Below are 22554 nucleotides of genomic sequence, written 5' to 3' on the forward strand. Positions count from 1 at the left end.
GCAATATCTACAATCCCTTCATATCTACAAATAACCTTTATGACTGCCTCTACTCTCTGTAGAATAGTCACTACCAGTTTTTTATAAATGTCCTCTGCTATTTTCCACCATTCAGCCTTCAAAGCGGCAACCAGTTCAGTTCTCTTCATGTACTTCAACAGTACAATTCATCCTAGAGGTTCTCTGTTGGATTGAGGTCAGGGCTCTGGGCTGGCCAGTCCAACTTTTCAAAACAACTTTTCAGGACAGCTTGTGTCCTGAAACCAGTCTGTCACAACATGAGCAGTATGATATGGAGCATTGACCTGCTGTTACAAGCATGGATCTTCCCTGATGTGCTGTCATAATGTAGGTAATGCATAATTGTCCAGGATGTCTTGATAGACCTCAGCATTCATAGTTTTGTGCAAAAACAACCAATGGTCCTAAGCCAAACCATGAAAAACAACCCCAGATCATTACACTGTCTCTGCCAAACTTTATTGTTGGGGTGATACAAACCAGCAGGATAGCTTTCTCCTAGCATCCCCCCCATACCCAGACATCACCTTCAGACTGGTAAGTAATGCACCATTGATTTTACTCTAAAGCAGCTTTTCATTGATCTGTGATCCAAGAATGGCATGTATTACACCAAATAACCAAGGTAGAGAGCATCCGGCATTAGTCAGGGTGTTTAATGGCTTGTGAACAACTGTATACCTATTGTAACCTATATCGTGCAGCTTCCTGTGCACTGTACTGATGCTGATATGTTCCCAGTCATCTTAATTTGTTCAAGATATAATTGCAAAATAAAAACCACTAGGTTGCAGTGCTACACTCTGTGTAAGTCAAAACTTATATCTCATGTTTGTGAGCCTTAATTTTAAGCTTGTTAACTGCTTTCTTTAGCGTGATTATAATGAGTATGAAACTTTTTTGCCTACTGGTATTCTATTCTCACAAAAATGTTAATACAATCTCCAAATTCTTTTGACCAAAAAGGGGGAAAAAATTTAAGGAAGTGATATAGAGGCAATCATTGCCTGTGCATGCTGAGATGATCTTGACCTACATTCCAAGTAGATAATTTCTTGCAGGACTCTTGTCACATTCTTTCAGCTTCTGGGGTTTTCCAAGTCATCACAAAAAAATGACCTGGAAAACCTGCGAACCTTTGGTTTCGGTACACAGAATGGTTAGTGAATAACTTTGACCTGTCTACAAAAATTATCTCCACTATAGTGATTTTTGTCTTGCATCCAATTGATCAAATTGACATAACTTTAAAAAAAAAAACTTATATATATCTTCTTCCTCAAGAGTTCCATTTACAATGGGTTTCCTCAGCCTATAAGTTATTTTTTGGCAGGAATTTTTTCTCGCCATAAAGTGCAGTTCAAGATGCATGACAGCCTGAGGTTTAACTTGGTCAGTTAAACCTCAGGCTGTCATGCACTCCCATACTCCATCCATCCTTGTCCTCCTAGGTCTTCCTCTTCTTCTTCCAGGAGGTGTCCATTCCAGGGTTTTACATGTCCATACCATGTTAAACTCTTTTCTTTGATAGTATTAGCATTAGTAGAGGCATATGATGCAAGAAAGCAAGCTTATGCAGCATCAGCCAAAAAAAAAAAAAAACTTCCACTTCACCCCTCCGTTCGTTCGAAATACCTGTCCAGCTCAGCTGAGCCTTAAATTTATTTAGGGTTTCAACTTCCACAACAAGGGATGGAAGTCTGTTCCACCAACCAACTACTCGCTGGCTAAAGGCAAATTTCCGCACATCTATCCTACATCTGTCTTTCCTCAATTTGAATTTATGCCCGCTCTGGTGATTATTCTGACAAGAGGTCAATATTCTTTTTATATATAGTGTCAATATTCTTTTTCACTTCCATTTTTTCTCTTATGTCTTCATTCCATTTTCTGTCTCTTCTAGAATTTAAGTTCTTGCTGAATTTATGTATATTTATATATATAAATTGCTTTAATATATATATAAAAAATATATAAATTCTGAATTTATATACAGGCAATTTTAATGTTTAAGGCAACCCCTGTATAACACAGTACGTACTTCTACAACACAGTTTTGCTCTAATACGATTGATAAATTGCAGAAATCCTCGCACAACACGGTTAGAGAATTGCGAGAGACCTCACATAACATGGTATTTTTGTGCTAGGAAAACTCTGCTATTATGTTAGATGTAATTTTAAACATTTACATTCCTTTTTGTGAATCCCTGCTGTTGATTCGCTAGTTGTTATCGCCTTTGTGATATTTTTCTAAAGCACATTTCTGGAGGCCACTACCATAAAACATTAAAAACAGTTTTCACTTTCTGTTTTGTGGAGCTTTTCTTTTAGTTCAATCAATTATAAATGGGTAGTAAACTTGATCTTATTGCATTTTTGATAGTTCCGACAGCTGGAATTCTGTGGGTTTTCACGTTATTGTGATGAAATGTGTTTCCCCTTCCATGAAATATTCAATCATATAAAAAACATAAATAAATTTTCAGAAACATTACTCTGTGTCTCAATGCACATATCGTGTTTGTTGCAACTTGTGCATGCCATGTTCTTTGTTATTTAAAAATCTAGATTTCAAAGTTTTATTACTATTGGATCATCCAAAAGTTTTAAGTCATCTAAACATTGAAATAATGTTCCTACCACCTAATGTAACTTCAGCCATTAGATAAAGGTATTATATTTATCTTTAAAACTCATTACATCAGAAAATTGTTATAATGGAATTTGGAAAAAATTGATTCCAAATCTGTTGAAGTGATGGAGGCATTGAAACATTTTAATTGTGGACTGTATCGGAATCATAGCTTTATCACCCATAGTAAAACCATCCGTCAATTGAGTGTTGGAAAAATGTATTGCCAGAGGCAGTTCATTCAGGAAATATGGTCGAACGGGCAGAAAACAGAATCGGTGCGATAGTAGAACTTGCTAAGTTGGTAGGAGGTTTTGATGATATGACTACTGAAGACGTTTGTGAATTATTAAAATTACTCCAGGGGCTCACATCTGGTGAGTATGGGCTTGACACACCCAGTGCCCTGAGCTGGATATCCTCATTCTTTTCTTTCTTGGTGATTCCTTTCTACTTCTGACTCTCTCTCTCTTTCTCTCTCTCTCTCTCTCTCAGGGTAACTTGAAAAATTTTTTGGCTGGTGCAGCATAAGCCTCAGGCTTCCTTGCACCATATGGCTAATAATAAAAAGAGGCTGGCAAAGCAGATTTGGTGGAAATGGCATCACAGCTAAACCAAATAAATTCAGAGAATGATAGCGCAGTTGAAAATTCTGAAGCTCCAAATTTTACACTAAAAAATGTACGGTAAGGTAAACTGCAACCATTATCAACCCACTGCAGGATGGAAGCCTCCTCACCAATTCATGCTGAGGGAAATGCACCATAATCTGCCACACTGGTCCAGTGCGGGTTGGCAGATCGACTGTATTTAGCAGTCAGGGGCTTGAACCCTGGTCTACTCAAAGAGCGTGTGCTACTGCACTGCTGCTCCTGACCACTCGACTGCGGAGAAAGGGCGCTTCAAAAATGTTTAGCTCCATACCAAGAAATTTACAAAGACCTATCAAGCAAAAGCAAACATACCCAGATTACTGATTTTTTAAAGAGCGAGAGATACACAAAATCTAGTTGCTGCAGAAGAAAGTTCAGAAGGTGATATTCTGCAACAGACAAAAATGTTCTCTTTTGATTGTGCTTAGCAGCAATGAAGAGGAATAAAATTAAATGAACGTACATTATCTGACATATAAGTATCACAGTTTGTAAGTTAAGATGTTTGTTCAGTTATTACTATTTTTTTAAGTTACTGCTATTATAAAAAGTTTACGATAGTTATAAAAAAAAAAAATTGGTGTATTTTTGTTAGCTTTTGGAACGCAACCCCCCTTTTTGTACTGGTTCTTAGTCCCGTATAACATGGTTTCACATTATATGAGATTTTATAGGAACCAAACTACCATGTTATATGAAGGTTACCTGTATATATTTATATATATTTAACAAAAATTATTTAATTATGCAAATTAGCCTTAAAAACTAAGATGGGTAAATATGCTGAAAATTTTCCATGACACAACAAAATTTCCTTAATCTCCCTGATTTCTTGTCTAATATTCTCTTTTTTTAATTTAGCAATATTTGTAAGATAATCATGAAAAAGTCACTTGCACTAGGATTGCGGGAACCCTGTAAGCCATTCAGCGTTGTCAAATCTTGAAACAAGAATTGGGTAGCATGTTTCTTAATACAGTAAAATCTTGTTAATACGAACTCATTTTATACAAAGTACTCGCTTATATTGTTGTTTGTTTGTTTGTTTGGTTTTTAGGAGCATTAGCAACTAAGGCCATGTTGCTCCGGGATATGCGGTGGTCATTCCCTGACCTTTTCGCATCCTCCGTATTTGGTGGTGACGGGCTCGAACCCCGGTCTAATCAAGAAGTGTGTGCTACGCACTGCTGCTCCTTCCCACCTGGCTACGGAGGCGCCTTCTCGTTTATACGAAGCACATACCATTCCGCAGCGAAAGGATAGGCTTTTCTATGCAAATATATTCGTTTAATACAAAATTCGGTTAATATGTATTACAAAGTTCTTTTCACTCTGGGAGAAATAAATATTGTCATTTTATATGTTTAATACAAATCTTGGCAGAGCTGTCCAATTATTTGGCTCCCTACTTCCTGAAGGAAGGCACTGGCTTGTTGGAAATTGATTTTGTGTAAACAAAGGCAGTTTATTGTAGCTACAACGTCAAGTGTACTCTGATAAACATCATTCTGAAGGATGAGTTGTTAAATTAAGAAAAGAGTAAAGTTTTTCAAAGTTGTTTACATGATCCCCTCGCTCTCCACAGGAATAAGATCAGTTGCAATTGTTACCCCAGTTCAAAGAGTCTTTTGCTACCATATACAGCAATCTATTTTTTGTGCCATTTTATCTGAGCTGATGTCTGTTTTTTTTTTGGAACTTGTGTCTTTAAATTAATTTAAAATTTGTTTATATTAAATCTTATCTAGTACTATAACACTGCTAGATAATAGGCGACAAAACATAAATGAACGAAATTAACCCTGGAAACTAAACTAAAAATTATACAAGAGGCTGATAGGATGGAAAGAAACAAGACAGATATTGCAAAGGAATACAACATCCCTTTATCTACAATACTACCAAACTGAAAAGACTTGAAGTGCATCACACTGGAGCAGCGATGAAAAACAGGAAACGAATCTGTGGCGCAAACCACGAGGAGCTTGAAACAAAACTTTTCAAGTGGTATCAACAAAGGCATGCATCTAATTTGCTAGCATCAGGTCTGATTTTGCAAGAAAAGGCAAATTATCTAGCTCAGTAACATGGAATTAGCGACTACAAATGCAGTAGTGGCTGGCACCAAAGATTTAAAGATGGGAATAACTTGCCGACCAGGCTTGCCAGGTGGGTAAAGTGCCTGCCTGGCAACCCAAAGGTCGTGGGTTCGAATCCCACCTCAGGCTTGGATTAGAGTAAAATGCAAAAACTTTGGGAGGTGCATTATGGTCACAGAAGCTGATGCACCAACAACTAAAAAAAAAAAGAAAAAAGGGAATAACTTGGTTTCGCAAAATGTTTGCGGTGGGTCTTGAGTGGTTGACAGAGAAAAGGCAACAGACTGGACTGGTTATGTTCTGTATATTCCATTCTTGAAAAATATGAGGCAAAGGATATTTTTAATCTTGATGAGTATTTTATAATTTGCTGCCAAATAAAACATTTACTGTTTGAGGAGAGTCTCATCATGGTGGAAAATTTAGTAAATAAAGACACTGATTTGTTATGCTGCAATTCAGATGGCAGTACAAAACTATGCCCAGTTGTGATTGGTAAGTTTTCCAAACCAAGATGTTTTAAAGCATGGGAGCTTGGGTACCTCCCCTGAGTCCAAAGAAGCTCTCATAATTATGGCTAAGGGTTTGCTTACTTCCTTTGCTGCCTCCTTTAATATAACTGGATAGATCCCATCCACCCCGGGTGCCTTTTTTATGTTTATCCTCAACAATTTCTCCTCCACTTTCCTCTCAGATATTACAAAATCATCTAGCTCACTGCCAGAGTTTACTTCACCTCTGGCATTCCCCTTCCTGAATAACTCCTCATGTGTGGATGTATATGCAAAATACTCATTTAGTTTGTTAGCCACCTGAGCAGGATCCTCAACTGTTGAACCATCAATATCCAGTGGACCAATCTGATTCATCCCTTTCCTTCTAGAGTTTACATAGGTAAAGAACTCTTTTCTGTTTTTCTTTGCATCCTTTGCCAAGGATTTCTCATAATCTGCCTTTGCTGCCTAATCTTGTTTGTGACTTGGTTACAGCCAGGTTGGATAGGAGCAGCAGTGCGTGGCACACGCTTCTTGTTTAGACCGGGGTTCAAGCCCATGACCACCAAATACGGAGGGTGCGGAAAGGTCAGGGAATGACCACCACATATTCCCGGAGCAATATGGCCTTAGTTGGTAGTGCTCCTATAACCCAAATAACAACAAATAATAACTTGGTTACAGGCCAGCTTATATCTATCATAGGCTTCAATGTCACCTATAGGTAGAGAATGAAAAGGACCTGGGGGTAATTGTGCAGGCAGATATGAAGTTCTCTGAGCAGTGCAGACAGGCTGCAAGAGTAGCTCATGGTGTCTTGTCAATGATATACAGGAATTTTTCTAGCAGGGATAAGGAGGTGATTATTCCCTTGTATAAGGCAATGGTCAGGCCACACCCTGAGTACTGTATACAGGTCTAGAGGCCTAATTTCAAGAAGGATGTAGAGCTGCTGGAACGAGTACAGAGAAGGGCAACAAGATTAGTGAATGGAACAAAGGGTTGCTCTTACGAAGAAAGGCTTAAGTTTTTCAAATTACAGTGTCTGGAGACTAGGCACTGGCGAGGTGTTCTGATAGAGGTGTATAAAGCCTTGAATGGTTTGAGTATACTCAGTGCCGATGGGATTCTTCCTCTTGTTGAGAATAATCACCTGAGAGGGCATGAATTCAAATTGAGGAAAGACAGATGTAGAATAGATGTGCGGAAATTCCTTTAGCCAGTGGGTAGTTGGTTGGTGGAACAGACTTCCATCCCTTGTTGTGAAAGTTGATAGCCTAAATAAATTTAAGGCTCAGCTGGACAGGTATTTCGAATGAATGGAGGGGTGAAGTGCAGGTGGTTTTTTTTTTTTTTTTTTGGTGATGCTGCATAAGCTTGCTTTCTTGTATCATATGCCTCTACTAATGCTAAACCAGTTAACCAACTTCCCTGTGATTATGAGGCAAATAGAAGTGCTTGGCTTACGATCAAAATTTTTCAGTCTTGGTTATCAAAAGTGGACAGAAGAATGGCTTCAGAAAAAGGAACATTTTGATTATTTTAGATAGTTGTATAGCTCATTCTCCCAAGGCACTTAAATTGACAAATATACAGCTGTTCTTTTTACCCCTCAATACCACCAGTTTAATGCAACCACTGGATCAAGACATTATTATTTCTAATCTCAAGAGAGCATAGAGAGCCCACCTGATAAGGTACTTGATCCGCAATGTAGAAGCAGGGAACAATTTGCAGCCAAATTGGAATGTCTTGGATGCTATCTTGTTATTGCTTGGGGCAGTATTGCATCAAGTGTAATAATCAACTACTTCAGAAAGAGTGGCTTTGGAAAGAATATCATTGAAAAACATGGTCCAGCAGACGAATGTGATAGCAACATTGAGGAATTTGAAGGAGCATATAGATTTTGTCAGTGAATTTGAAGAGTTTGTGAAGGTGGATGATGAAGTTTACCACTGCAGTGCCAACACCAGAAGAAGGGCTGAGCGCCAAACAAACCGATGATGTTTTTGTTACCAGCAACAGTGAAAGTGAAGAAGCTCAAACACTGTCATCTAAAAAAGATGCCCAAAATACATTGAACATAATAGAGAATGTGTTGGCCTGCAGTAACATTGATAAAGAAACTATTGCATTTTATAATGTCTGTGCTGTAGTTAAAAATGCATATAGGACAAAAACTGTGCAAACAACATTAGATTCTTTAAATTAGATTAATTTATTAAAAAGTTAATGGTTTGTATGTCTCCGTTTATATTAAGATTGTAATTCTTTTTACTGTGATACTAAAATATTGTATATATCAAAATATATACTGTACAATATTTTCATTTCCGTTAATTGCTTTTCTCTTAGTTTATCTAACAAATAAAATAAAATCTTTAAAAAGTGTGTTAATCCGACTGTATTGTTAGACAAGGCTTTTGTTTTTATTTTATTTATTTTATTTTATTAATTTAAATTAATTTATTTTTGATATTAATTTTATTATTATTCTTAGATATACAGCATGTACATCTAAGAATAATAATACCAAAAAAAAAAAAAAAAAACATGGTAAAATTTTTACACTTTTGGGGAACCTTGTTACTACAAACCTCGTTATTACAAAATGTGAAAATTTAGGTCCCTTGAACTTTGTATTAATGAGATTCGACTGTACTCATATAGCGGAACATTGAAGCATCAACTGTTGTGCCATGTTGGAAATAAACACTGTTCGGGTCAATTCCTTATCTTCATAACTCTTATAAAAACATTTTCAACGGTTGAATGAAAAAACATTCCATCTTGCATTCACTGTTACCATTTGATCCTCCTCTTCTCCAAAGAAATATGGTCTTATCATTCTGAATGTCACAACTCCACACTATACTGTAACCTCCAGATTGTGCAGTGGCTTTTTGTGTTGTTCTATAGGGGGTTTATTCATATAACAGAAATATGAAAATGAACATTTTTCATCACTGTTTATGAATTTGTGGAAAATGCTGCTATTTCCATGTAACAAATCAAGACAAGTTCATCAAAAATTTAAACAGGAAAACTTACCTTGTGGATATTTTTTATTAACTTGAATTTTTTATGAGTGTAATTTTAAGATGATGTAGAATCTGATGAATAGTTAGTTCTATTCCAAAATGCCTTGTGCAACTGGATATTTACATACTGAATAACAAAGACTTGATGCATTTACCTTCTTCACTCTTTCAGTATTTTTCAGTTTAAAAACTGAATGTGGATATCCTTGTTTTTCATCCAGTTCACTACACTATACTACACTATCAGTTTCACACTTTTATTTACATTTTAAAATAGCTTTATGTTAAATTATTTTGTATTCTGTGTCTGGCAACTTTAAAATGCAATTGAAACCAGCATTAGATTCAAATTATGTTTCAAATCTTGAATTCATTTCATAAAATAAGCACATGCAAATGATGCACTCTGCTGAAGACCATGACATATTGACTGGAACTTGTGGGTTGGTCACTCACACACTAGTCAGACTTTTGTGGAGTTATTGGATGATTGTTTTCTGCAGCAGCATGTTCGAGAGGCAACCAGAGAAAGTAACACTCTTGATCTGGTTATCAGCAGTGATCATTCGTGTATTAAGAATTTGCAGATAAAGGAACCACTAGGTGGCAGTGATCACAGTGTGCTGAAGTAGGATTTACTCAAAGAGGTAACTACCGTCAGGGGTAAAGGAAAGGGTTTTTGCTTCCGTAAAGGGGAGTACAGTGGTCTCAGACAGTTTTTAAATTCTGTACAGTGGGATCAACTGACGATGTTACAAACAGTAAATTCTAAGTGGGAAGCATTCAAAGAATTAATCGTGGAAGCTACTAGACTTTATATACCGATTAAGAAATATCGTTCAAGGTTTAGGCCTAAATGGTTATCAAATGAACTAATGAGACTCGTGACAGAGAAGAAAAATGCATGGGATGCATATAAATTATCAGGTGACGCAGAAGCCTGTGGCAGATATAAGCTAGTCTGTAATCAGGTCACAAAGGAGGTTCGGCAGGCGAAGGCGGATTACGAGAAATCTTTGGCAAAAGATGCTAAGAAAAACAGCAAGGATTTCTTTACTTATATAAACTCTAAAAGGAAGGGGATGAATATGATTGGACCACTTGACATCGATGGTTCGACTGTTGATGATCCTGCTCAGATAGCAAACAAACTGAATGAGTATTTTGCATCTACATTCACACGTGAGGAATTATTACAATTTGAAAATGGAAGAAGGTTATCAAATTGTAGCAGTGTGCTTAATGATTTTGTAATAACTGAGAGCAAAGTGGAGGAGAAATTGTTGAAGTTAAACATAAGAAAGGCACCTGGGGTGGATGGGATCTATCCAGTTATTTTAAAGGAGGCGGCAAAGCAACTAAGCAAACCCTTAGCCATAATTATGAGAGCATCCTTGGACTCAGGGGAGGTTCCCACGGACTGGAGATGTGCAAATGTGTCCCCAATTCACAAAGGTGGATCGAAGGGTGACACGAGTAATTACAGACCAGTTAGTTTAACTTCTGTTCCGGGTAAAATAATGGAGTCGCTGGTTAACGATGCATTGCAGGATCATCTAGACAAGACTGCAGCGATAACTCAAACACAGCATGGGTTTGTTAAGGGAAAGTCTTGTCTGACAAATTTGATTGGTTATTATGATGTGGTCACAAAGGAACTGGATGCAAAAAATAATTTTGATATCATATACTTGGATTTCAGGAAAGCTTTTGACACTGTTGCGCATGGAAGACTACTGTACAAATTGGAGCAGAATGGTATTAAGGGTAAGTTGCTACAATGGATAAAAGGATGGTTAAGTGGGAGAAGACAGAGGGTGGTAATCAATGGGTGCTGCTCTTCGTGGACTAATGTTATTAGTGGAGTCCCACAGGGTTCGGTGTTGGGTCCACTGTTGTTTTGTGTATTTATCAATGATATTGATGAAGGTATATCAGGCTTAATGTCGAAGTTTGCAGATGACACAAAGGTTGGCAGGGTTGTTAATGACAGTAATGGCAGTGTGCTACTGCAACAGGATCTAGATAATTTGGGCAGATGGGCTAAGAAGTGGCAACTGAAGTTCAACCTTGACAAATGCAAAGTACTGCATATGGGTAGAAATAACCCCAGAGAAACGTACCAACTGTGTGGTACTACACTTAAGGTGGTAGAAAATGAAAAAGACCTGGGAGTAATTGTGCAGTCAGATATGAAGTTTTCTGAGCAGTGCAGACAGGCTGCTAGGGCGGGTCATGGGGTTTTGTCAATGATATATAGGAATTTTGCTAGCAGAGAAAAGGAGGTGATTGTCCCTCTGTATAAGGCAATGGTCAGGCCACGCCTTGAGTACTGCGTACAGGTCTGGAGGCCTCATTTTAGGAAGGATGTAGATTTGCTTGAGCGTGTACAGAGAAGAGCAACATGATTGGTGAGGAGAATGAAGGGATTCTCTTACCAAGAGAGGCTTAAGTTCTGCAAATTGCAGTGGCTGGAGACTAGGCACCTGCGCGGTGATCTGATTGAGGTCTATAAGGCCTTGAATGGGTTGAGCACGCTGAATTCTGATGGGATCCTTCCACTTGTTCAGATTACCAACCTACGGGGACATAAGTTCAAATTAAGAAAGGACAGATGTAGAATAGATGTGCGGAAATTTGCCTTTGGCCAGCGGGTGGTTAATTGCTGGAACAAACTTCCATCTGTCGTTGTAGAAGTTGATAGGTTAAATAAATTTAAGGAGGAACTGGACAGGCATTTGGAGGGAATGGTTTGATTTTTTTTTTTTTTTTTGGCTGATGCTGCATAAGCTCCTACACTTGCTTTCTTGCATCATGTGCCACTACTACTACTACTACTACATGTAGCCCAACTGAAGCAATGAAATGGTATCAGCTCTAGAAGAACTGTTATCTTTGTGGTCTCAGTCCACCACTTTACTCATGTTGTGTAATCGAAAATTTTCAGTATAGATTAGAAAGCTTCATAACAAACAAGGGAATAAACTTACTAGATTTAGTTTTTAAGTACTAAAATTGTTTCTCTGTTAATTTTTTTTAGAAATTTATATTAATTTGTTCAAGTTATAATTGAAAAATAAAAACCACTAGCTTGCAGTACTACACTCTGTGTAAATCAGAACTTATATCTCATGTTTGTGAGCTTAATTTTTAGCTTGTTAACTGTTTTCTCTCTCTCTCTCTCTCTCTCTTGTGTGATTATAATGAGTATGAAACTTTCTTGCCTACTGGTATTCTATTCTCACAAAAAGATTAAGGCAATCTCAAAAATCTTTTGACCAAAGAGGGAGAATTGAAGGAAGTGATATAGAGGCAATCATTGATTTTTCAGTCTTAATATATTCTTGAAAACATATCCAAAAATCAAGCAATAGACTTGTATGTTATAATTATAGGTTCTGTTCCAGTAGAGATGGGAAATTAAATTCCTAATTGTGGTATACCTTTTTTTTTTTTTTATCCCAGAGTGTTATTCAATGCTTATAGAGTATTTTTAAACATTTAAAAGCAATATTTAATGTCGATTATAATTAAAGTAAAATTAATCTTGAATGCAACTTTCTTACCCCAAAATAAGCTCATCATAGCATATTGGCAATGGCGTGTACTAGATGGTGATTTCATCAGTTTTTGTGAAAAGAAAGAGAAGGAACATCAAAGCCAAGTTGAATGATTGTAAAGAGAGTGACACAGAGAGAGGGAGAGGGTGGCTGGTATACTTTAGTTATACTGGAAAAGGGAAGCAAGTCAGTTACCATCTAACCATTAATAATATTAATGAGCTCATCATTAGATTATGATTATTTCCTTGGACTAGGTGTGATGGGCAATTATAAGTTTGATTTTTGTGGTTGTTAAGATTATAGAATCTGTTATTATTATTATTATTATTATTATTATTAGCAGCCCTATGGTACAAGGAAGCCTGAGGCTTATGCTGCACCAGCCAAAAAAAAAATTCCTGAATTACCCCCTGTTGTTGTTGTTGTTATTTGGTTTTTAGGAGCATTAGCAACTAAGGCCATATTGCTCCGGGGATATGCGGTGGTCATTCCCTGACCTTTCCGCATCCTCCGTATTTGGTGGTCACGGGCTCGAACCCCAGTCTAATCAAGAAGCATGTGCTATGCACATGCTTCTTGATTAGACGCATGTGCTATGCACTGCTGCACCTACCCACCTGGTTACGAGAGAGAGAGAGAGAAGTAGAAAGGAATCACCAAGAAAGAGAAGAATGATGATATCCAGCTCAGGACCCTGGGTGTGCCAAGCCCATACTCACCAGATGTAAGCCGTACAGGACCATCTCAACAAGGATGCCATCCTAAATGGGTATCTCAGCATGGTTTCATAAAGGGAGATCTTGCTTAAAAAATTTTGTAAATTACTATAATGAAGTTATAGAGTAATTGCATGCAAGAAACAACTTTGACATTATATACCTGAATTTTAGTAAAGCTTTTGTATAGTTTCTCATAAAAAGTTATTGTATAAATTAGAGCAGTTTGGGATAACAGGGAAGATCCTTCAGTAGATTAGGAGTTGGATGAAGGACAGGAGACAGAATTGTCATAAATGGTTGGTCCTCCCTCAGAAATTATTTCTTGGACCTCTCTTATTCTTATCTTTCAAAATGATGTTGATGAGGAAATAAAGGGGAAGCTGTCAAAGTTTGCTGGTGACTTAAAGTTTACGAGAGTGGTTAGAGAGAGAGAGTCAAAAGTAGAAGGGAATCACCAAGAAAGAGAAGAATGATGATATCCATCTCAGGACCCTGGGTGTGCCAAGCCCATACACACCAGATGTGAGCCCCCAGGTTTGAATGCAGTATAACTGAAAATTCCTGTCTAGATGGTACTGCATTGCTTCTTTAACCAGGACTCTATATCCTTTTTTTTTTTTTTTTTTTTTAACTCTATTATGTTTCTTGGAACAGAAGTCAAGCCAACTGGTCTGAAATTACTCATTTTAACCTTTGATCCCCCTTTGTGAATTTGGGACAGTTTTGCACATCTATAGTCCATAGGAACCTTCTGTCTGTATGTCTTTTGAAGATACATTCACACATCTTTAGTTACACATCTCCATATTGACCTCTCCTGAATCCAAGCATAAACTTCCTTCTGTCATTGTAGAAGTTGACAGCTTAAATAAATTCAAGGCAAAACTAGACAAAACATTTGGAGAGAATGGATGGATGAAATGGGAGAGTGTTTTTTTTTTTTTTTTTTTTTTTTGGCTGATGCTGTATAAGTTTGCTTTCTTGCATCATATGCTTCTACTAATGCTCTCAAGGTTTGATTATAATATAATGCTGATTATTGTATCCATAATTATGGGCACTAGCAGGATATTTTGCAAGGTGGTGCATGTGGGAATAAATTTTTTGTTTGCCATATTTTTGAATACATGCAATATCTTAAGTTAAGTTTGACTGATTTACACGTACAGCCGAGCCAGTGTTTTGTAATCGGTGGGAGAAAGTACTGTACATTCAGGCAAAGTGAGAAAGAAAAAGGTGCAAAATTTCATCATTGGCAATGAAGATTTTATGGATGCAACTATATCAAAATTTGCAGAGAAGCCGAGAAGATTGCAATTTTTATTTAAAGATAATGACTTAAATTAACATAGTCTAATTCTATTTTTCAAGAGTCATTTTTGTTAATTTTGTTCTTGTTTTGATAAATTATTTGAATTACTATTTTATTATTTTTTTTGTAGAATTTTATTGTTTTAATGTTTCAATAAATTAATGAAAATATTGAAAATTGTGTATTACTTCGAAATCCAAAGGTTGCACCACCTTGCACCATGCTGTCAGCACCCATGTCCATAATATTTGTGTTTTTAATCCTATGAGATATTGTTATTCTTTCATCTGCTACCATGTTAACTAAATAAACATTAATTAGAATTTCCTCTAAAAATATTTCAGGTAAAAATAACAGATCTTGGTCTGCCTTGGGCTGGTTCAGTACTAATTGGATTAACAACATTTGTTCCTATAAACCAAATGGCATTAGCCACAAATGCTTCAGATCTTGCAGGTAGTGACACATGGCTGATTACTGGAAACCAAGTCAGAAAAAATGGGCACATACTGAAAGATAATTATGGGCCTTCCTTCTTGAGAATAATGGTAATGGTAATTCTTAATTCATACATTATTAATTATTATTTTTTTAAATTTTAATTATATTTTAATTATTATTTTTTATTGTTCATTTGTATGACTATTACTTTTTTAGTTACTTTTGTGCTTTTAGCACTGAGCCTTTTCATTTACTAACTGAGACATATATTTATTCCTAGTACTGACAAACTGCCCTAACATAAATAGGGCAGCTTGTTTAACACATTTGCTATTGCCTGTATTTGAGAGACTATATCCAATGTGCTGCAATTTTTAGAATATTATAGAGCAATACCTTCTCAACATTCTGAAAATTCGTAAATAATGGCTGAAAAATAAAAAGCTTGGAATTTATAGATAAAAGTGAATACTTACTTTTGAGTTGAGCTGTGACTCCGAACAAACTTCAAAATTTTATCAAAAGTCATAGTACTTGTACATAAACAAACCTCAACACATGCAAAGATGAATAAAACTGTATCAAAAGCTTACAAACGAAAACCAACTATTGTTGATAATATCTCAAAGTTCAATCAGTATGCCAGTATCGAGTAGTTTTAAATTTCATGCACCTTTACTCTTACAGTACTGTTTGTTGTTGACCACGTAAGAATGATACCCATATGTGTAATGGGTGCCTTTTTAGTATTTATATGTGTAATGGTACATCGTTCTGGGTGCAGTTTAATGCATATATGTGTCAGAGGTAGCAAACATGTTAAAATTCTTGATTTCTTTCTTTCTTTCTTTTTTTTAATGCAGTCATTAAAAACATATATCTAACCAGATTTCCATTGTATTGCACTTGAAGGCAGTAGACTGATATGTGACTCAAGCTTCCCAAGTGCTCCTTTTTGTCAGAATATAGGCTTGGTGTACATATTTGATGATGACTGCAGCAGTGAGAATACATGCAGCACTCATTAATTTTAAGTGTTTGTTGTTTTGTCTGTTTGCTGTGTATTGTGGTCTTAAACATATTCTAATTATAAAATATGGTCCAGTTAGTGATTCAATAATTTTAAAATTAAAATTCATAATCTTTAGAAACGTAATATTCAACAGATCTTCCATTTTTTTCTGTTAAGAATCGAATGAACATTCTAAATTCATAAGTCCATATAAATTTCCCTCCAAAAAGTATATGGCACCTCTGTGATCATAATCCATTGGACCTTTCCAATTAACAAGTCACTCATACTAATACAGAAAAACTCATACCAATATTTTTGACTCTGGTACAAGATTATAAGTGCTAGGACGCAGAATTTTTTTGCTCATGGAAACAAGCATAAAATTCTGCTGAAATTTTTAGTCTTTTTGATTAATTAACATATTAAATTCTGTTTGGCAAATAGTTTAAATAATCTTAGTCATGTTTGTTAGCTTATTTTTAAATTTAGCTAGTGATTTTGTAAGTTATGACTTATTATTCTTACCGCTATTGTATTGGTGTTTTGGTGCAAATATTATAGCACGTAACGAGTAGTGCAAAGGAATAGTAGAGTTTTAATTGTGATAAATAAGTAGCTCAAAGGTTCTAAGCACTTATTGGGCATATATCTTTTTTCTGTTTATCTAAGGAATTTTTACTATTTACGTTATGGTATAGCATAACGTAATGTTACGTTATGGTATAGCATTGTTATAGCATAACAATATCTTGAACTTGATAGCATAAGGTATAATATAAACTAGATAGCATAATATGTATCAGTGCATTTAGGAATCTATTAGCTTAGTGTAGTATTGTCAATTAATCAATTAAATTTATGAATCTTATTAATTTTCATAGTTAATCAATCAAATTGTATTTAAATGGAAATCATACCCCAGACTAGAGTAGCAAAGCAATGTGCACAAAGTAGTGGGTGTTGTGGCTCAGGGGAAGGGAGTGATTCTCTAATGCATCACAGCCTAAAACGATGTGCAACTTGTGAAATGTTTGCAGACCTCTCTGGAACAGGAGACATGATCCAGCCAAGGAGGACGTCCTTGTGTGTGTGTGTGTGTGTGTGCGTGCGTGCGTGCGTGTGCTAAGTTCAGAGAGTGTGAAGAAATTAGGCACCAAATCAGCATTCTGATGGGTGTTTATGAGAGTTTGAAGAGTAGGATAGTTGTCCTTAAAGAAACTAAAATGGTGGGCCCATCAAGCTCTCAGCTGCTCAACAAAATGCTAGAACTCATGCATATGCAACAGACAACACAGTGGCAGTCTACAAGCAAGAAGGTGCTGGTCAAACAGGAGCTAGTTATTGTCGTGACTCTATTGTCAGCAAAACTGGAAATATGTTCAAAAAGGATAGGTGGAATAGGACCAGGGTATGTCTGCTAGGGGCAAAAGTAGATAAAGTTGTAGGGCATATATCATCTTTTAAGGGCACAAAAGATGATTTTGTTGTACAATTTAGCACTAATTATATTAAGAGTAAGAGATATGAGGACTTACTTAATAAGTGCAGGGCAGTGTTGGGAAAAAGTCATGAGTTAGGATCGAATTTGAAAGCACTTGCAATCCTGCCCAGACACAAAATGAGGGAGTATATGTTGAGAGCCTTGTCAATCAGTAAGGCCCTGTAGAGAAAGAGCAAGGCTCATGGGATAGAATTTTTCTCAGCATAGTCTATTCTTGTTAACAGGAGAGACTGTTTTTACAGGGATGGGATACACTTGAATAGAAGGAGTGCAAGAATATTTGCTGATGCTGTCAAAGCAGTGATAAGTGGGATGGAAAACTGCTAGCTTGGGGAGATACACAGACAAATAGTTTAACTGGAGCTGCAGGCAGAGGTGAAAGTGATTCTTGCATTGCTATTATTGGTACATGTAGCAGCCTGGAAAGCAAAGTGTCTGGGATTTCAGGCCTTGCTGTGGGTCGTCATAGAAAAAATTAATACATGGTCTGTGTAAGGGTAATTAACAGTTAGAATATGTGCATGTGGATACTTGCATGTACACTAATTCTAGGAGCATTGTAAATAAATTTGATGAATTTGAAGGACTGATTAAATCATTGAATGCAGACATTTTAGGAATAGTGGAGACGTAGTATTACTCAGACATAAGTGGTGCTGAATTTGAATATGGGAATACAATGTATACAGAAAGGACAGACAGGACAGGAGAGGTGAAGGGATTATGCTCTTAGTTAAGAAGAATATTAAATCTAAAGCAGTGTGTCCAGTTGACTTGGGTGACGAGTGCAATGTTTAGTCAGTTTGGTCTGATATAAGCAATGGGAAAACAAAATTGAGAGGAGGAGTGTGCTATAGGCCTAATAACTGTGATGAGTATACCACAGCAATGCAGAGAAATAGTGTGCCAGAAAATCAGAATGTCTCATAATGGGAGATTTTAACTTTCCAGATGTTGACTGAATTTGTGGGTTGGTCTCTTGCACACTAGCAAGGATTTTGTAAATTTCATTAAAGACATAACTACTGTTAAGGGTAAAGGCTTTTGCTTTTGTAAGGGCGACAGAGGTCTCAGATAGTTTTTAAATTGTGTGCAATGTGTCCAACTGGTCCAACATCAAATTATAATTTGGGAAGAATTCAAAGAAGCTACTAAGCTTTTCATATCAACAAAGAAATACTCTCCAAGGCATAAACCTAAATGGATGTTAGATGAACTATTGAGACAAGTGGCAGAGAAGACAACTGCATGGAATGCATATAAATTATCAGGTGATACAGAAGCCTGTGGTAGATATAAATTAGTGTGTAATCAAGTCACAAATGAGTTTCAGTAAACTAAGACAGATTATAAGAAGTCTCTGGCAAAGATGTCTGTGCAAAGACTTCTAACAGTAGAAGGAATGGCTTGAATCACATTTGGCTACTTAATGATGTCTGTGTGTTTACTGTTGATTGCGGTTCCTACCTACTTAGGTTGCAGATAAATTTAATGCATCTAAATTTACACATGAGGAATACTTTAGGGAAGGGAATGCCAGACGTTTATCAAACTCTAACAAGGAGTTAAATGAATTTGTGATAACTGAAAGTCAAGTGGAGGAGATATTGTTGAGGATGGACATAAAAAAGGGGCCTGGGACAGAGGGAATCTATCCAATTATATTAAGGGAAGCAGCAAATGAAGTAAGCAAACCCTTAGCCATAATTATGAGAGCATTCTTGGATTCAGGGGAGATCCCTATGGACTGAAGACGTGTGAGTATATCCTCAATTCAAAAAAAAGGGGGGGGAATCAAAAGGCAACACGGCTAATTACAGACCTGTCAGTTTAACATCTGTTCCAGGTAAAATAATGGAACCACTGGTTAAAGTAGTAATGCAGGATCATTTGGACTAGCATGCAGTTATACTGCAATCATAGCATGGATCTGTCAAGGGGTGGTCTTGTCTAACCAATCTGATAGGTTACTATTTGACCAAGGAACTGGATGAGAAAATAATTTTGACATCATATACTTGGATTTCAGGAAGGCTTTTAGTTCAATTGGTCATTGTTCTGCTTTAGAGGAATAGCAGATTACAGCCTATCATTCATTAGTAGAAAGCCTACCCAGAAACGCATGATTCTGGATAATTTATGTGGTTGTTAGTATGTTGTAGTTGTGTTTAATTAGGTATTCAAATTGAAATGAACTTCATTAGACATAAAAAGAGAAGAGACGTAATGATATCTTGATTACCTTTAAAGATAATTAGTATTAACATTAATGAAGGTGAGAAGGGTAAGAATGGAGGGAGAGAGTTGTGAAGGTGTACCAAATAGACAACAGGATGGTGGGATCAAAATGTTGGTAGGAAAGAAAGGGATCAACATTCTGCAAGTGTATTCACCAAAAACAGGATGTGAAAGTAAAAAGAAGCTTATATATGAGGAAGAGATAGAGGAGTATTTAAACGAAGTAAATCAAATTTTTATGGGAATTTTACTGCACAAATTTGCATAGTAGAAAAGGATACGAAAAAGTGTTGGGCAAGTTTGGAAAAAGGAATAAGGAATGATGAAAATTAAAGAAAGCCGGACCTATTTGTTAAGGACACTGAAAAATTGAGAATGAGTGGTTCCAGAAGCAGGATAGTCACAGTTACATGGGGGTATAGCTGGGATGGGAAAAAGAAGTGTAGAATTGAATATATAGCAATAACTTGCCCTTGACGCCACATTGCTCATGTTTATACAGCAGTCTTTTATGTGTGACAGTATAAGTAATGACCTATGGCTGAAAGTGAAGGATATTAAACTACTACCAAAAGTAGTGAAAGACAATGATCATAGCCTTCTTATAGGGATGATAGCATCGGTGAAAGAGAGAAATAAAAGAAGATGAGTGTAGTATCACACAGCTGATAAGTTACTCTAGGATTTTAGAGTAACTTATCAGCTGGTTACTACTACCCAAGTGCAGTTCGTCAATGTTAAACTTCAACTGCCATTTCTCAGCCCATCTATCCAATTTTCCTAGACCTTGTTGCAGTACCTCACCCTGATGACTGTCGTTCACCCTGCCAACCTTTGTATCATCTGTAAACTTTGACATTAAGCCTAATATACCTTCATTGATATCATTAATAAATATTTAAAACAAAAATGGACCCAGCACTAAACCCTGAGGACTCCACTGATAACATTAGTCACAAAGAGCAGTGCCTAACCACTCTCTCTGTCTTCCACTTAACCACTCCTTTATCCATAGCAATAACTTGCCCTTGATGCCACATTGATCATGTTTATACAGCAGTCTTTTATGTGCAACAGTATCAAAAGCCTTCTTGAAATCCAAATATATGATATTAAAATTATTTTTGCACCCAGTCACTTGGTCAGTTTGGTTAGACATGGTCACCCCTTAACAAATCGATGCTGTGACTGCAGTATAATTGAATTCCTGTCCAGATGGTCTTGTATTGCTTCTTTAACCAGTAACTCCATTATTTTTCCTGGAAAAAATGTTAAACATACAGGTCAGTAATTACTTTGCCACCTTTTGATCCCCTTTATGAATTGGGGATATATTCACACATTTCCAATCCATAGGGATCTTCCCTGAATTCAAGGTTGCTCTGATAATTATGGCTAAAGGTTTGCTTACCTCCTTTGTTACCTCTCTTAATATGATTGGATAGATCCCATTCATCCCAGTTGCCTTTTTTATGATCAGCTTCAAGAATTCCTTTTCTATTTTTGTTTCAGTTATCACAAAGTCATTTAGGCCCTTATTGGAGTTTGATAAACCTCTGGCATTCCCACCCCCTAAAGAATTCCTAATGTGTGAATATAAATGCAAAATACCTATTCAATTTGTCAGCAACCTGAGCAGGGTCATCGACAGTCAAACCATCGATATTGAGCTTACCAATTTAATCCCTTTCCTCTAGCGTTTACACAAGTAAAGAACTCTCGTGCACTTTACTTCTCTGCCACTTATTCTGAATAGTTCATCTGACATCCATTTAGGTCTAATCCTTGAATAGTATTTCTTTGTTTCATACCAACGGCATTTCTTCATTGGTATGAAAATTATATTCTATGATTTTTTAAGATTTTGGATCATCTTAAAAAAGGGAAACAGGTATCATACATTGCAGAAAGTTTAAATTTAAATAAAGCAACAATCTAGACCATAAAGGAAAATGAACTGAAAATTAGAACTGTTGTTGCTGCAGGATTTTTCATATCCGCAGATATGACAGATTGTCCCTGAGCACCAATAATTGAGTAAATGGGAAAAGCACTGAGTATTTGGATTGACAATAGCAGAAAAAAATGGATCCCATTAGACGGCAATGTAATTAAACAAAAGGCACTAAAATTTATAACCATTTAAAATAAAATGGAAAATCTTCTGTTAACCCAGAGTTTGTTGCCAGTAAAGATTTGTTTGAGCAATTTAAAAACCACTTATCATTACATAACAAGAATTCAAGGGGAAAGTGCATCTGCTGATAATGAAGCTGCCAAGAAGTATGCAGAGGAATTTCAAAAAGGTATTGAAGAGCACGGATACACACCACATCAAGTGTTCAATGCCGATGAGACAGGTCTTTGGCAGAAAAAATGCCCAATGGAACATTTTTTTCAAAAAATGAGAAAACTGCACAAGGTTTTAAGGCATCAAAAGATCATGTAACGTTACTTATATGCAGTAACACATCAGGAGATTACATGATAAAACGTATGCTAGTTTATAGATCATCTAATCCTCATGCAATGAAAGGTGTAAATAAAAACATGTTACGGTTATACTGGAAAGCAAATAAAAAAGCTCAGGTAACTGCCGATTTATTTAAAGAATGGTTTCTAAACTGTTTTGTGCCAACTGTGGGAAACTATTTAAAGTGAAAAAATGTAGATTTCAAAGTTTTATTACTATTGGATAATGCGCCAGGCTATCACGCCTCCGTAGCCAGGTGGGAAGGAGCAGCAGTGCATAGCACATGCTTCTTGATTAGACCAGGATTCGAGCCCGTCACCACCAAATACGGAGGATGTGGAAAGAT

At 36.4% G+C, this 22554-nt stretch overlaps 1 protein-coding gene across 1 annotated transcript in view; it reads left to right on the forward strand.

Moving 5' to 3' along the window:
- The window catches only part of Neurl4 (neuralized E3 ubiquitin protein ligase 4), a 636447-nt gene that overhangs the window by 320016 nt on the left and 293877 nt on the right, over nucleotides 1-22554 (forward strand). The window contains exon 15 of the mRNA XM_090369970.1: nucleotides 14885-15088. Coding sequence (XP_090226096.1) covers nucleotides 14885-15088 — 204 coding nt within the window. The remainder of the gene's footprint in view (nucleotides 1-14884; nucleotides 15089-22554) is intronic.

The sequence above is a fragment of the Mastigoproctus giganteus genome, chromosome 3, assembly GCF_048544385.1.
Source record: "Mastigoproctus giganteus isolate SK-2022 chromosome 3, ASM4854438v1, whole genome shotgun sequence".
NCBI lineage: Eukaryota > Metazoa > Arthropoda > Arachnida > Uropygi > Thelyphonidae > Mastigoproctus > Mastigoproctus giganteus.